The 15,677-nt window shown below is 36.7% G+C and overlaps 1 protein-coding gene across 1 annotated transcript in view; it reads right to left on the reverse strand.

Annotated features, from left to right (window-relative positions):
• Nucleotides 1-15,677, reverse strand: part of LOC146436521 (mucin-6) — a 47,715-nt gene that overhangs the window by 4,858 nt on the left and 27,180 nt on the right. The window contains exons 11-31 of the mRNA XM_085063801.1: nt 15,023-15,143; nt 14,576-14,714; nt 14,297-14,401; nt 13,883-13,955; nt 13,485-13,622; nt 12,482-12,643; nt 11,853-11,947; nt 11,078-11,210; nt 10,154-10,403; nt 8,983-9,035; nt 8,750-8,859; nt 7,837-7,988; nt 6,957-7,098; nt 6,380-6,490; nt 5,828-6,013; nt 5,157-5,396; nt 4,570-4,726; nt 3,677-3,820; nt 3,105-3,167; nt 2,143-2,190; nt 677-856 (exon numbers count right to left, since the gene is read on the reverse strand). Coding sequence (XP_084919927.1) covers nt 677-856; nt 2,143-2,190; nt 3,105-3,167; nt 3,677-3,820; nt 4,570-4,726; nt 5,157-5,396; nt 5,828-6,013; nt 6,380-6,490; nt 6,957-7,098; nt 7,837-7,988; nt 8,750-8,859; nt 8,983-9,035; nt 10,154-10,403; nt 11,078-11,210; nt 11,853-11,947; nt 12,482-12,643; nt 13,485-13,622; nt 13,883-13,955; nt 14,297-14,401; nt 14,576-14,714; nt 15,023-15,143 — 2,802 coding nt within the window. The remainder of the gene's footprint in view (nt 1-676; nt 857-2,142; nt 2,191-3,104; nt 3,168-3,676; nt 3,821-4,569; nt 4,727-5,156; nt 5,397-5,827; nt 6,014-6,379; nt 6,491-6,956; nt 7,099-7,836; nt 7,989-8,749; nt 8,860-8,982; nt 9,036-10,153; nt 10,404-11,077; nt 11,211-11,852; nt 11,948-12,481; nt 12,644-13,484; nt 13,623-13,882; nt 13,956-14,296; nt 14,402-14,575; nt 14,715-15,022; nt 15,144-15,677) is intronic.

Below are 15,677 nucleotides of genomic sequence, written 5' to 3' on the forward strand. Positions count from 1 at the left end.
ATAGACTTTCCTTGTCCCAGTGCACAAATCATCTGTCACAATGTCAGCTTCTGTGGTTTTGAGTCCTTTGGGACCTATTTTTAACTCTACCTTCCCTGACAGCCAGGTTCCAAGATGGTTTATTAGTTGAATTGCATGTTGATGTGAGGGTAAATGAGGCTCCAAGAGCCATAGAATCCGAAAGTAATTTATGTGGGCAGAGTCATCCTCCAGAGAGCAGGACTTTAGAAGCCTAGACAAAGCTCCTACACTGATATCTGTGTGACTCTGCTTTAGGGCTTGCTTGCATTATTCAGAGTTAATAGATTGGGTGCTCCTTGAATATGACTCCATAAATGAACCAGTGGAAAAGAGGCTGAAACTGAGCTAATAAATCCAACTGGCACTGGGCTGGCTCACTGCTCAGAGAACTTCTAATGGTGTTTCTCGATGAGTCACACAAGTGACTTTTGGCTGAATTTTTAACCTAATGCCTATACTTATCTTTTCATGCACTTTTGATCTACACTTCTGAACATTTCTGGTAGCCTGCTTTGTCTGCTTCATTATTTGGAGTCTAATGCTTGGATATTGTATGAATTTGAAATGCATTCCTAGGAGTGGCATCTCAACTATGCATACAGCTGTAGAGCAAGTTTACTATAATCTATTTTAGACAATAACACGAAAAACCTACCAGTTGTTGACTTTATTGTGACAAGAGGTTGTGAGGGTGAAGTTCTTGGAACTGTAATTTTTGAAGTTATTGTTGGATTTGTAGTCTCAGTTGTTACAACTGCTGCAGAAGAAGTACTAGGTACTGTTAATAGGGTGCTTGTGGTAGAGCTCCTTGTCACTTTAGGCTGCACTGTTGTTACTAAGAGAAAAAAACAAAACAAAAGAATAAGAAATAGTCCTTGATAATCTATCGATAACATACCTATATAAATTGAATTTCTTTTTTAAGTAAAACTACTGTTTTTATAGCTATTAGCAGTAACTACTATTAAAACCCATTATCTTTTAGATTCAACCTTTAAGAGCAGTTATCCATTGCTATTATGTGCAGTGAATACACTAAACAGGTATTCTTGGAGATGCTTTATACCTTTTTCTTCATTTTAAAGTGAATTTGGCACAAATACTTATTCATATCAGCAGAGGTGGAATAGTATTCCATTCTGGAATACTATTTCCAATAGTATCCATAATTTTGTTATTCACACAACCCACTGAGTAAAGTTTTACAATACCATCTGTCTTTGGGGAAATTAATGAAATTTCTTACAAATTTAAGATCCGCATATATAGATTCCTTTCATGTATCAGGCTATAGGGATCTGGTATAGCCAGTCATACATTTCCATGAAGACTTTGAAGACTTTCTTCAGTTGTTGAAGTGTTATATGTCCAGTTACTACTAAGACTATGATTAAATTTTTGTTGGATCTTTTTCATCATAGGATCATAGAATGGCTTGAGTTGGCACAGACCATTAATCTAGCCCACTCCCTCTGCAATGAGCCGAAATATCTTCAACTATATCAGGTTGCTCAAAGGCCTGTCGAGCCTGACTTGAATGCTTCCAAGTAAGAGTATTCAACAGCCTCTCTGGGAAACATCTTCCAGTGTTTTACCACCCTCATAAACAATTTCTTCTTTATATATAGTCTGAATCTACTCTCGTCTGGTTCGAAACCATTACCCCTTGTCTCATCACAAAAGGCCCTACTAAAAGTCTGGCACCATCTGTCTTATAAACCCCATTCAAGTATTGAAAAGCCACAATGAGGTCCCCATGGAACCTTCTCCTCCCCAAGCTGAACCACCCCAGGTCTCAGCCTTTCCTCATAGGAGAGGTGTTCCAGCCCTCTGGTCATTTTTGTGACCCTCCTCTGTCCTTCTTGAACTGCAGAGCTGGACACAGCATTCCAGGTGGGCTCTCATCAGAGTAGAGTGACACAGTGCCCTCCCTTGACCTGCAGCTTTTGAAGCAGCCCAGGATGTTATGGTACCAGGGTATTTCTCATAATTTCATCTTATGCATGTGAATCTAGTAATGCTGCTGTATCACATAGAAAAGGATATTACTGACTTCATAAACGCGTGTCAGGACATAATATCAGCGTGTAAGTACTAGTTTCATCAACTATGTAAACTAACCTGGTGAAGGTGAAGATGGTTCAGGTGTGGTGGTAATGTTTACTTGTCCTGTTATAAGGGCAAAACAGGTTAAGTTTGTAAATATAAGCATATTAAAATATTCCAAATAAGGCAAATCTCAGACCGGGTTCCAGGAATTGTGTTAATTACTGAGGTATTCCTGAAAGTATTTCATGTTACATATTTCAGTGTTAAAATTCACATCAAAGGACTTAATTACAAAAAGTCAATATATCTCAATAATAATGAACACTAGTAAGTTTTTGCTGTCTTCCTTATGACACCTCAGTTTTCAGGGATAATGGAACATGGTTTTGTATGTAAAGGAGATCACTAGCTAAGATCCTGGTTACAAAAGTTAGAATTTTGTAATATAAGAAAAATTGTTCTTAAGTTTTTTTTACATCTGCGTGAAAATCCAATCTGTGCAGCTAGAGTCTATCCAAACCATTATTTTATAAGATAGGTTTTCAAGTAAATAAACCATATGGGAATAAACCATTAAGTTAATTTTTAAAAGAATCTCTAAAAGGATATTTACTGAGTCCAGTAGCTAAATCTGATCTTCTTCTACAGGTTTTCTTTTCCTATGAAATGTGTTGAATACCTCTGAGACTCACAGCTCTGATGGGGTTGTCCCTCACACACCAATACACTTTGAGGAAGATCCATGTTTTGAGAAGTACTCACCTTTACAATGAACATAACTTCTCATGTTGTTAACTAAAACCAGTCGGGTTCATCCAGCTTCTGTATTATATCATTGCCTACCTAATCCTACTTCTAATTTTTTTTTCATTCTTTATTTTACAAGCAGTATAATAATGGCATTATTTTGAAAAGAAGTTATGTTTAGATGAACACTCATTAATAGAGAGGTACTAGAAAAATATCTTCTGTGAGTCTATGCAAATGCTGTAGTATGGGTTTCAAGTTACTGTAGAGAAAGAAATGCTACTTACCACATGGCATGCACCTCTCCTCCTCATGGTCAAAGTATTCATCATGAGAGCAGTTGTAACAACCTGAAGAAAGGGGAAGAGAAGTTTGTTTTACATTTCTCAGAGAAAGGCATTTAATTTACACTATTTATAACTGAATATATTATATTTCTGTTATTAAAAAATGGTATCAATTACATCATCTATTCAGGTTAATATTTCTAACATCATCCTCAGAAGGAGGGTTTGTCTATACAGGAATTTGTTTGGTTTCTCCAGCCATATCCATTTGTCTAATAAAAATATTAATTGCTTTCTCCACGTTTCCTTTCCTAAGTACAGTGTATTCTTCTGATTTGGTGCAAATCAGAACTTCTCTTCCAGATAGGCTGAGCTTGATATAAAGCTAAATGTAGTGCAGCTACTGAGTTGATTAAGTATTTAAAACACTAGTAAGGGAAAGCAAAACTTCTTCAAAGCCAGCATCAATTAGATTATAATTATTTAACTGTGGTATGACTGATTTTTTAAAACAGCTTTGAATATAATTATTATGTTACTGTTTCCTAGTTTACAGTAGTACAGGTTATTACCTTCAATATTGACATATTTGTAGTTTTGATTTGGACAGTTGCAAGGCCTGTAATGCCAGGTGCATTTGTCATCACTGTAGCCATGGGAAAATGCGTCATCAATTCCTGTTGTTTTATGAGAATTGTAATACTCACAATAGACAGCTTAAAAAAGGAAAAGCAAGAGACAAGTCAGACTTATTTCTTCAAATTAATGGCATGGTATTTTCAAAGTTCTAGAAGGAGAACAAAATTAATTAACAGTCAGAATAAAAAAAACTTCACTGAAGTGATTAGCTTCTGATGTAAATTTATATTTTAACTCAGGGAAGTCAGTTTCTTTTTTGCAAATGCAGTATGCAGGCATTTCCACAACTTTCACTGCACAGTATATTAAAATGTGGAAACAAAACTATCAAAGATGAAAACTCAAACATTGATTTATAGCACATTCATCCTCTGTTTTCCTCTATATATGCTGTTGTGAAACACCTTGATGTCTTTTTCCTGTTTCACAGTGCTCTAGCCAACACTGCTGTCTTCATTCCCTTGACATCCACACAGAAGGTGATTTTATCATAGCTACATGAAACTTTTTTTTACAATTTCATACTTTCTCTGCTGGCAAACTGACAGCGCACTACACAGTGATAGCAGAAGAACCAGGCTGCTTACTGTGACTGCATTATTTTCTCTCTCATTACTCCATGGTAAAAAGAGTTAAATTATTTTAGGTAATTTAGCAGAAATTAAAAGTACAGATTTTAAAACCCAGTTGACTGAAGTCAACTATTTGCCCACAGAGGAAATGCAGCCCTAGAGGTGGTTATAAATGAGTTACCTATGTTGCCATTTGAATATACTGACAATAATCATCTCTTAAACCTGTTTAAGGAGAGCTTAAAGAAACTTACGACAGAACTCAGGGGTCCTCCAGTCAATGCAGATGCCTTTTTCCAAGCATGCCATGGCATAGACTGCAATGGCATCACACATGCATTCACAGTCCCCTCCAATGTCACACCCACAGGAGTCTCGAACACAGGCCTCATAGTAGGGCATACGATTCACCTGCATTGCAAAAGGAAGGGATTAATTTTCCAAGATTATTTTGTTCCTATTCTATTGTACGTGCATGCATAACCTCTGCAGCATTATCCACATTTATCACTGGTTTTCACCACATGAAAATGCACTGATCAATATCAGACATCACCAACAGACTGACTAGTTTCTGATTCTTAAGTCTTCATTTGTTTTTCACTCTCATAGTTTTTACTAATCAGTTAATACCATATTTAGCTTTTGTACTTACAAAAATGCTGGTGAAATGCAAATTTAAAAAAAGGTGAAAATTAATATAAATGTGAGCCACAAAAAATTTTAAATGTATTTTATTGAAACATTTTGGCTAATAGACAATCACTCGTTGGAGTGTGCGAGCATTTGGAAGAATACAGTTTATGCCTATAAATAAAAAGAAGAGCAAATAAATTCTTACCTTAGTGTGACAGGCAGAAAAAACATGGCTGTTGATGACAGAACATGTCTTTTCTGCCCATGCTTTACGGTAAGGGTTCTTGCTGCAGGGGTCCACCACAAAGTACACATCCCCACAGAGTGGATTCTCTTTCCAAGAGTTGACAAATTCCAACTCGTTTGATGCCACATACTTGCTTCGAGTTTCAAAGTCATCCTTCATGTTGCCATTATAGTTCCCACACAAACCACAGATCGTTTCCTAGATTGAATAAAAGCACCAGTATCAGTTCAGCAAGTCACAATTCTCACCTTCCGTTTTGAGTACTGACAGTTTCCTGTGCTTTAGGAGTGAATGTCATCTACAAATACTCTCTCATACATTCTTAGTTTCTTGTGCATGGGTTTCTCCTCTGAACTGTAAACTGTCATCATTTAAAGATCAAATTCAACTGTGCAGTTGCATAAAATTTAAACACTTAGCTCAAACATTTCCTGAATGCAGTACAGAAATCACTTAAAAACCAGCCTCTTGTGAAGATCTCTGCTGTTTTGGAGATAATGATGAAAATGAATTGTTAGTACCATTTCTGGAAAATATTTACCATCATAGAGATTCAAGGCAACCGTGATCAAATGTGAAGTTCAATCAGAATTGAAGGACACTTTACTGAGGAAGTTATTCTGCAATACCTGTGTTTCTCTGGAGATCTTGATGAAGAAGTTCATGTGCTTATTCCAAATAAGGGTCATGTTGTATTTTCCTGGGATAATGATATCAAACATCAGGTGAAGGGCGTTTTTTTTCACTTTGTATCGTACACCAGGATTCTCCCCAGAAATAGTGAACGTTTCATCTCTCAGTATGATTGTCAGATTCTGGAAGAAAATTTATCTGGAAGTTATGACTTACTGAGTTGCAGTATTTTCCTTGTTGAAGTTCAGATGCTGTAATACTACAGCAGGAAAACAGTATCTTTTGATTGAGCAGTTCACTACAGAGTAAACTTCAACATTCCCTGGCTTCTACATAGAAAAGAGTCTTGGAGAATGAAAGTACTACATGAGAATTAAAAAACCTAAATAAACAAGTATGGCATTTCCTACTAAAACCAAGGCTCTAGGTTTAACACATAATTTCACTTAGAAGACATCTCTTCTAAGACACAGCTAAAGCTTCCAAAAACGAAGAAAACCTGGTCTTAAAATCAATTCAGCTGGGTAATGGCAGAAGGAAGAGCTTACCCCAAGGTAAATGCTGATGGATCTGGAGCATGTTACTCCTGATTTCCCACAGATGACATTCTCAGTAACTATTTTGAAAGAGGATATGGGTCTATTAACACTGCAGCCATCCTATAAAAAAACAAAACAAACCACAAGAAGCCTGAAACCCTAAACTCTGTGTCTAAAGTCTTCCAATTTAAAACATAAAAGTATAAGAAAGTAAAGAATGCTTAAAAATGACTGATTCTGCCTGTTTCAGAAGGTGATGACCTCTGCTTTGTTGGTCAAACTGACATCACTTCCCTAAAAGATACAGTTATCTGGTACAGAATACATACATATCAATGACTATTTAAATACATTTGTAAAAACCTAAAATAGGTTATAATTGAAAAAGAAGGTTTTTTAGAAGCAAAATATTTTCATTCTAAGTATTGAAATAAGCGTAATATATAGAAACTCAGCAAGTGGTTATAAAGATTCAAAGTGCTGTACTGTTTATTGATGCATCCTAGCTTATTTTCAGTAGTCATTTAAATCAAGCTATTTCTTGATGCTGAGATACTGCTGACATAACCCAGAGGAAGCAGGTTACCGTAGCTAATATGTATTCACAGTTGCCATCAAACACAAAACGCTGTCCGTCAAAGGTGGTGATGTGGCCTTCTCCATACAGATTGCAGGTGGAGGAACACCTGGTTTTCTGAACACATTTCCATTTGCCTTTTGTGCAAGTGCTGGGAGTGAGAAAAGAAACCACACTCAGATTTCAAAAAAATGCCATCACTACCTGCTTCTTTTTATATACATCCACTTTTATCAATTACACATTCAATTAATTGACTTACGTACACTGAGACAAGTTACAGTTAATATAAGAACTGTAATTTATGGACTGCTAGAAAATGAATTCATAATAAAGAAGAAAAAATATTTTTGTGGGTTTTTTTCGTGGAAGAAATAGTACATAAAACCCTTTTGTTTTTTGCTCTTAATGAGATCAGAAGTCACCGCTCTGTGTAGTTTGGGGGGTGGTGGTATTTTTTCAATAACAGATTAGTAACTGGAAAGGGAATAAAGTACTTTGAGAATGCTGCTAAAGAGATGGGAATCTTTTTTGGGGGGGTGCTTTTCTCTACACAAAAGAAGAAAAATTGTGACCTCATCTTTATTTAAGTAGAGTTGTTAATACTTGACTTTATATAGCTTACAGTCACAGGCCCTACTGGATGCCTTTATTCCTGAATATACATAAGACAGAAATTATGCCTGAAGCTGGTACAATAACTCTTCTCTATACATATATTGTCAAATATTAAGCTTCTCTCTGTGTTAATCCCTGTACTATGCCATGGTATTTTTTCCTTACAGCTGTTGCCATTTCCTACTCTCCTGTCAGTTAAGTGCTTTTTTTAATGTGGTTGTACACTTCAGTGAAACTGAGGATGTGCAATGAAAAACTCTGTGATTCTTACCAGATCTCACATTCAGTCTGGATTTGTTCACCTCTTCCATAAGCAAGACCACCATATTCACATGGACACTCCTCAGCTGGCACACACCTGCCATCCAGATTTTCATAGAGGCCATCAGCACAGACACAGCCTGATTCACACTTAGTGGGTATCTGGGAAAGGTCAACAGATTGCAAAACGAAAAGAAAAGAATGTGAGATGCATTTTACCCTGTATGTGAATGGTGTCAAGAGTGAACCTGTGCTAAGTCCTGTTTTGGCTTGATTTTAGTTTTGCGATGTGCGTTGTAGTAAAATACTGTCAATTGGACTAATTTCACTGAAGTTGTAACACAAACTTGTAGTGTGAGATATTAAACATAACTGAAGACTCTAAAAAATTTATCTTCCACCACTACCAGTCTTTCAGAAGGAGTACAACAGAATAGTCTTTGTATCAAGGAAGCTTATTACAATTCTTTCAGATAATCTGTTTCCTTAATATAAGAAAAGCCTATCAGGACAGCCCAGATGTTCACCTAGCCCAGGTCTCCTACATTCTGTGACCGACAGCGGCAGAGAGTTGAGAAAAAGTAGAACAGGAAGCATAAACCCCATATTTCCATTGACATGCAGCTTACAGAGTACCTGGCCAGAGGTGATAGCCATGTAAGTTAAGAATCCTTAATGGATTTTTATTTGATTAATAGAATTTAATTCATTAATTCCTACAATCAATTTCTTTAATCACTTCTTAAATATAGGTACAATTTTTGTGTCTACAATTTGTGGAAAGAAGCTTGATTTTAACTGTATCATGTTAGATATAATAATTCCTTTAATTTCACTAGAAGGGATGTAGTCTAGTTCTAAGTAACAACTAGAACATTCTACCTCTCTCAAAAGGATAAATATCCCAGAGTTGTGAAACTCACACATTCAATTCCAGTAGCCAGCATCTGACAGGTAGGAGCACATGCAGCTCCATACTTGTTTTCTAAACTGTCAGAACATGATATGTATTTCTTAGGAGCTTTGCAGCTTTCTAGGAAAAAGGAAGAAAAATGAACATTGAAGAGAAATTAACATAGAAGAGAACAGTGAAGTAGTAATTTTACAGCACAGGGTAAAAAAAAATGTTTCGAAATAAACAATATCAGACCCATACCTGCAGGATTTTGAGGTTTGCCTGTACAGCTTAGCCTCCCATTAACACAGTAGCTAGGGAGAGAGAAAAAAAAATTCAATTAAAATCTCTTGTAAGAAAACAATTTTGATTTTTTGCAAAACTGTTTTATTAGAAATGTTTCACTCATGTTACTACCTCTTTCCCATCCTTTGAAGCGGACTATGGGTCAACTTGTCTCTTTACTTTTTGTATTATACAGTAACATCAGTTTGGAAAGTGAATAGTTGACTATTATCACTATTATCACTAGTAGGCAATTGTCACTATGAGGATGGCCTATGAAGTCATTCCAGAAGTTTGTATATAGCTGTCTAAGTGCTGTTGACAAAATCTCCCACAGGGAATAATCAGATCTTAGCTATTATTTTCTATTTTTCTCTATATAATTTCCAAGCTTAAGGTAAGTCAAATGTTTTCTGTTCATTTATTTGTAGTTTAGAAAAGGGCAAAAAAGATGTCTTGAAAAATAAACTTATGCTATTAAAAATAAAGCACACTATACTGGTTCAGGTTGGAATGAAGTTAGTTTTCTTTGTAGCAGCTCAGTGGTGCTTTTTTTTTGGATTTGTGAACAAAAAATTGTTGATAACACAGTGCTGTTTTAGCTGTCACTGAACAGTGTCCCAGCATTCTCTGCTTGTCATGTTGTCCTGCCAGGGAATAGGCTGAGAGTGTAAAAGCAGGGAGGGGACACAGCCAGGATAGCTGAGCCCACTGACCGAAGAGAGAGTCTATATTATACCACATCAAGCTCAGCAGTAATAGCTCAGGTAAAGAAGGAAGAAGGAGGGATGTTTGGAGTTATGGCACTCATCTTCCCAACAATTATGCATGGCAAATTCATGCCTTCCTGGAAATGTCTGAATGGCTGAGGGCTGATAGGAAGTTCTGAATCAATTCCTTATTTAGCTTTGATTGTGCATGCTGCTTTGCTTATTAATAATAAAGAAATTTAGTAAACTGTATCTCTACCCATAAAGTTTCTTGCTGCTGTCCTTCTGGCTCTCTTCCACATCCAGCTGGGGTAAGTGGCTGTGTGGTGCTTAACTGCTTACAGCAGTTAACAAGTGTTAACAACTCTCAACAGAGCCACATGAAGACCCCTAACCTCCATTTTCAGTTTGTTAAAATTTAAACTTGATACACTTACCAGGTGATCCCACCAGTTATTGTTGACTGGTCAGGCAGGATGTACTTTCTATCTTCTAAATAGCAGGGACAATGAGATTTACGGACACACTCATTCTTGTGGTTCAGGTACATTCCTTTAGGACACTGGCAGCCTTCAATAGGAATATCAGCTGGATGGCATTCCAGGGCTCGGTTGGAGAGTGACAAGCATGTCCTGTCACATGCCTGAGTGTTGTAGCTGAATGTTTGATTGCCAGTGCAAGTAATGGCTATAAAACAAGACAAGAGTGTATTAAAACTTCATTTACTGATCCTCTTCCTTGTGAAAGACAATGTCCTTGTCCTTATAATGTACTTCTTATTTTGGGTCAACAGCCTCAATGTTTAAAGCTTCCTGTTGCTTCTCTTCCTGTGGATGTGGAGCTCTAGCAAAACATATGGCAGACCAAGACTTTACACCAAACTATGCAGCCAGCTGTTTGGAAGTTTCATGCAGGTAAAATACCTTACTGCTTCTTCGTGTATTTTGGAATTCATTAATGCAAAGGGAAGCTTAGCAGAACTATCAATGTCAATTTTTGTGTAATTTTAACTGTGAAATCTGTGCCTATATCTGAGTTGCAAAATGATAAAATTTGCAGTCATTTTTACTTAATTCTTTCTCATTTTATATTTTATATATGTAGCTTTATATGTATAGCTTTATCTTTCTTCCTATTCCACAGCTTAATTATCAAGTCCTGGAAGCATCCACATGCTCACCTTAAAGCATAAGAATAATCTTCTTCATATAGTCTTGAAATAATAATCCTGTTCTGACAGACACTAGAAGGGTACCCAACAGTTGGACATTTGTTACCCAGTTTCTGTTCTTCTTTCTGATCATTATTTTCCTCATTACTCATCTGATGGCAGACCAGTAAGAGTTAGTTCAGTTACTTACTGCAATTGTCCATACTGCTTCTCCAGTTCTCAAGGATTAACCCCATGGAACTGCATGCTCGTGCATATGATCCCAGAGCAGAACAAATATAAGGAAAGGTCTCTTCATAATTACAGGCTTGGTAGACACATCTCTGAAACACAACACATGGAGAGTACTTTGTTACTGGATAGCACACGTTTGGAAGAGTTAAACCCTAGAGTTATTTTAAAAAAAGTGTGGATGTGACATTTAGGAACATGATTTAGTGGTGGACTTGGCATTGTTATATTTATAGTTGGACTTGATCTCCAAGATCTTTTCCAACCAATACGATTCTATGCTGAATTGCAGAACTAAGTCATACAAGATACATATTATTGCATAACTAAAACTGATGGAAAATATCTGAGTAATTGCCTTGCTGATGTAAATAAAATATACTTAGTACCTAAAAAATGCCTTTGTTTATTCGATGCTTCTCATTTTTAATTTTCAAAATATTTTATGTATACTGGCAAATGAGCTCAATTATGCCCATGGTAAAATCAATACTTTGCAAACTTAAAGTTGTTGTCATGGACAACTGCAGCAGGAGCAAACATTCTGATTCACAGGGATGGGACTGGTGCCTGCGAACAAACTGACTTTCTGTGTGGTGGAGACATAATTTTCAAAACCACACCTGTTCCTAAGCTTCCCAGCATTGCTGATTCAGTGCGTGGGACACTGCATATGAGTCCAATCTGTTTTATATTTGGACTCTCCCTGTACAACATCCATCATAATTTCCTACCTTGTAGAAAGGAATAGGGTTCACCACAGCATGGCATTTCTCAAACACTGTACCCTTCTTCGTCAGAATGGAGCAATGAGTCTCAGCAGATATTTCTAATCAAAGTAAATAATATATATGAAAAAAAGGAAGTTAGGGGAAAGAAACTGAAAAAGAAATTTTTTAAAAACTTTATATTTCAGGTGAATTTTTGGCAATGATGCACTGAACAATAGGACAACTTAGCTTGTTAGCTTTCAGACTCTATTCTTGTACAAGCAGCTCAGTAGAGCTTTTTTTGTCTTTTAAACTTTTATTTATTTTAAGACTAATAGCAATAGAGACTTGGGAAAACAAAACCTGGATTTCAGGCACAGTACTGCTGAGCAAGTCTAAGACAACCATGGACATTGCAGTTTCACTAGACAGATCACCAAACCACTCTCATTTATTATCTCAATCCCAGATCTCTAGAATGGGATCTGACAAGCTTTCACTTGATATGTATTCTAGAAATCAGAAAAGTCTTGGTGACAGAATTTGTGATGTTCAATCCTCTCAGTCCAACTCTTATATCCCTGATATGGGCTTATGGAAGTATCAGACAAAGCCAGCTGGAGATATCAGTTACAACAGGATCAACTACTTACTGTTCAGTTGACTTAAAGCACAAGGGTCAGTCTCTCTCTCTAAAGCAGGATGGCAATTTCCTGCCCTCCAGGAATCTACAAACAGGGAGGCTGTCCCTTCAGTGATATCCATGCTAGTCATGAAGTCATCTGTAGTGTCTCCATTGTAATTGCCACACAAACCTGATAACATCAGAAATGCAAGAAATGGCTGAAAATTAAAGAATGTGTGCACAATGCCCTATGTTTCATTCTATAATAGTGAGAAAATAGATTCAAAAGCTCTGCATGGAGTGTTAATGAATACTCAGGTAAAGTAGCCAGAGAATCTTGATTATGTACACATTCAATCAATGAGCCTCTGCCTCCTCAAGCTGAGTGTCGACTTCCATTCAATGAGAAATTCATAAAGAACTTTTTGTCAATAGAAAAAAAATGGTTTTAAATAATTTAAAAGAGAAAGACCATGAAACGCTTTTGCAGTTGTGTGTTTTCTTATGCATATTAAATGCCTAATGACAAAGAATATGCATTTAGGCTTTTGTAAAAGCTAAAGCCTCTCTGTAATTTCCCATAACCAGAATGCAAGATATGCTCATGTGGCTAATGTTGCTGTGCAATAAACACAAACATCTCCATCTGGTGCTTACCAGCTGAGAAGCTTTTAAATTCTTAGGCTCATTGTGTTTACAGTGATTGTGCACTACATTCAAAGAACTGTGTGCTCCAAGATGCAGAGACCACACAGACTTATTTGTTGCTGCTTCATTGTGTTGTAAAGCACACAGTGAAAAAGGCACACACATAAAACACGTGCAGAACAGCATTGTATTATGCATTAAAAATGTGACCCATCTAATTTCTTTGATTTGCTTTAAAGTTATTAGCAAAAAAACAATTCAGTTTTCCAATGTATGGTTTTTTGCTTGAATCTGGAGAAGAAAACTAATTTCCTAAGAGATGAATACTAAGTTTTCATTTTCCCCCTCCATTTTCTCCTTTGCGTGGGGACTTGTTTACTTACCTAGTGTTCTGCCTTTGAATTGTGATCCAACTTTCACATAGGCCTGGAACACAGGTGATGTTTGAACTGCAAGCTCCAGCCCAAAGTTTGTATGCATTTGAACATACATGGAGGACTGTCTGAAAACAGTGATGTCTCCTGAAGGAACAAGCAAGTTTAAAAATAGAGACGTTGATGATATTGCAAGGTAACGATTTTAACGCATATATAAGTGTTCTAGCACTCTGTCTACAACTCTTCTCCCACACACAACTCTCCACGGAGGAACAGATGCAGCAGAAAAGACTTTAACCTTCCTCTAAAACCTCTGGTATTAGCAATTGAAAGATTGTGAAAGATACTGGGTTGTGTAAAACAGACATTTAATTTGGATGTAACTTATATTCCCCTTTTTTTACCTGATCGGTAAGGTAGCCGCTTAAGCTCATCATCATCAGTAAGGAGATCATTCTGAGAAATCACAATTTTGTCCTGTAAGAAGAAGACATGGAACCAAAAGTAATTATCTTTACAGATGATATTTATATGTTAACTTAAGCAACTGTATTGTCAATGACCTATGTAAAAGAAAAGAATTGATTCAAGCATTTGCTCATGTTATTACATGCGGCTTCTTTTAGTTTTCACTTTGAAAATACCTTCCTGAGTTGATGTAGCAACTGAAATCTTTACTGTGTACACATGAGCAGAAACATCATCAGTATTTATCCTCCATAATTATTAAGTTCAAGCTACTGGAAATTACTTTGAGCACTTATTTTGCTAATCTAGTGACTGAAATGCTGGATAGAATCTGTGGGGGGAATACCTACCTTTGTAGATTGGTAAATTATAGCACTAAGTGATGTCTCAGAATGAGAATAACCAGTCTTTTCATATACAGCCATTAGGGTTCCATTGTGTGGCAGGCTGGAACTCTGGGGGAAACAGAGAAAAGGGAAGTAAAAAGAGAAGTCTGTGTCAGTGTAACAAAGATTTGTACAATAAATGTGTACCTTATGAAGTCCTCAGTTTGTGTTCCAATAGGAAACCAAAGACAGACTAAAATATATCCATTTGATATTTTGTGTTTCTGGACTGAAATAAATTACCTTCATAAGAACATAAGTGCAAACCCCATGGAATCTATACGGCCTCGAATCAAATGTGGTAACAAAGGAGCCTCCTTCCAGTGAGCACCTTCCAGGGCAGGGCAAGTCTTCACAGTCCCACTGACCCATCACACATTTACTGCAGAAAACAAGAAATTCTGGATGAGGTTATTCTCCTCTTTACACTCTAAAAGCTCAGCTATTTCCCAGTAATAGAGTGTGTCATTTGTATCACTTTTCTCCTTATATTTTCTACGCTTTGATTTTCTTTGTCTGCGTATATCAGCTTCTCATCATAATTCAAAGTTGCTGAACTCTTGTATGGATCATCAGTAAACTTTTCCTGAATCGTGAAAGGTGCTGCCCTCTGAAAGGTTAGGCTACATTTTCCAATTGTTTGGTGAAGGTACTCTTCATTCTCTCTTGGCAGTACCTGTTGCTACTCACCAGGTCCTACAAGCTGCTTTCATTGTCTCACCAGGAGCATATGTTTTCCCACTCAGTGTACATGGGCACTGGCTAATGTGAACACATGTCCGATTCTTCGAGATATCATCAAGAACAGTTCCTGCCAAAGAAGATAAAATATTTTTCCCCATCTTCACTTAGCACTGCAGTTACTGTGGCTTGAATGCTTTCTGAAATGGACTTGAGAACACTATTCTTGCAGTCAGTGCCCATACTTGGAGATGTAACACGCAGGAAATTTTCTCCTAATTAAAATAAAACTGACTCTGCACAAGTGACAACAGCTTTTGGCTAGTTTGTCATATGAACGTTCAGTCAATTGTCCTATTTTGAAATGCAAATTTTAGTAATAATCACAATTTCTGTAGCAAGTTCCTCTTGAACTATTTTAAAGGAAACATACAAAATGCCCATAATATTGCAGAAATCCTCTGAGGTATGCTACTTCTTGCTGGTGCCCTTAAAGGCTGGATACCTGTTAGGGACAGGAAATTAATTAAGCTTGATCATTGTAAATTTTAGTAAAGAACTTCAAGCAGATGGCATATCATTATCCCACAACAAATCAGGGTCTTGTGAGGAAAACGTTTTCATAGCTCTGTTCTTGCAAACAGTGACCAACCATCTTTAAGGA

The sequence above is a fragment of the Lichenostomus cassidix genome, chromosome 5, assembly GCF_008360975.1.
Source record: "Lichenostomus cassidix isolate B80296 chromosome 5, HeHo_3.0, whole genome shotgun sequence".
Classification (NCBI taxonomy): domain Eukaryota; kingdom Metazoa; phylum Chordata; class Aves; order Passeriformes; family Meliphagidae; genus Lichenostomus; species Lichenostomus cassidix.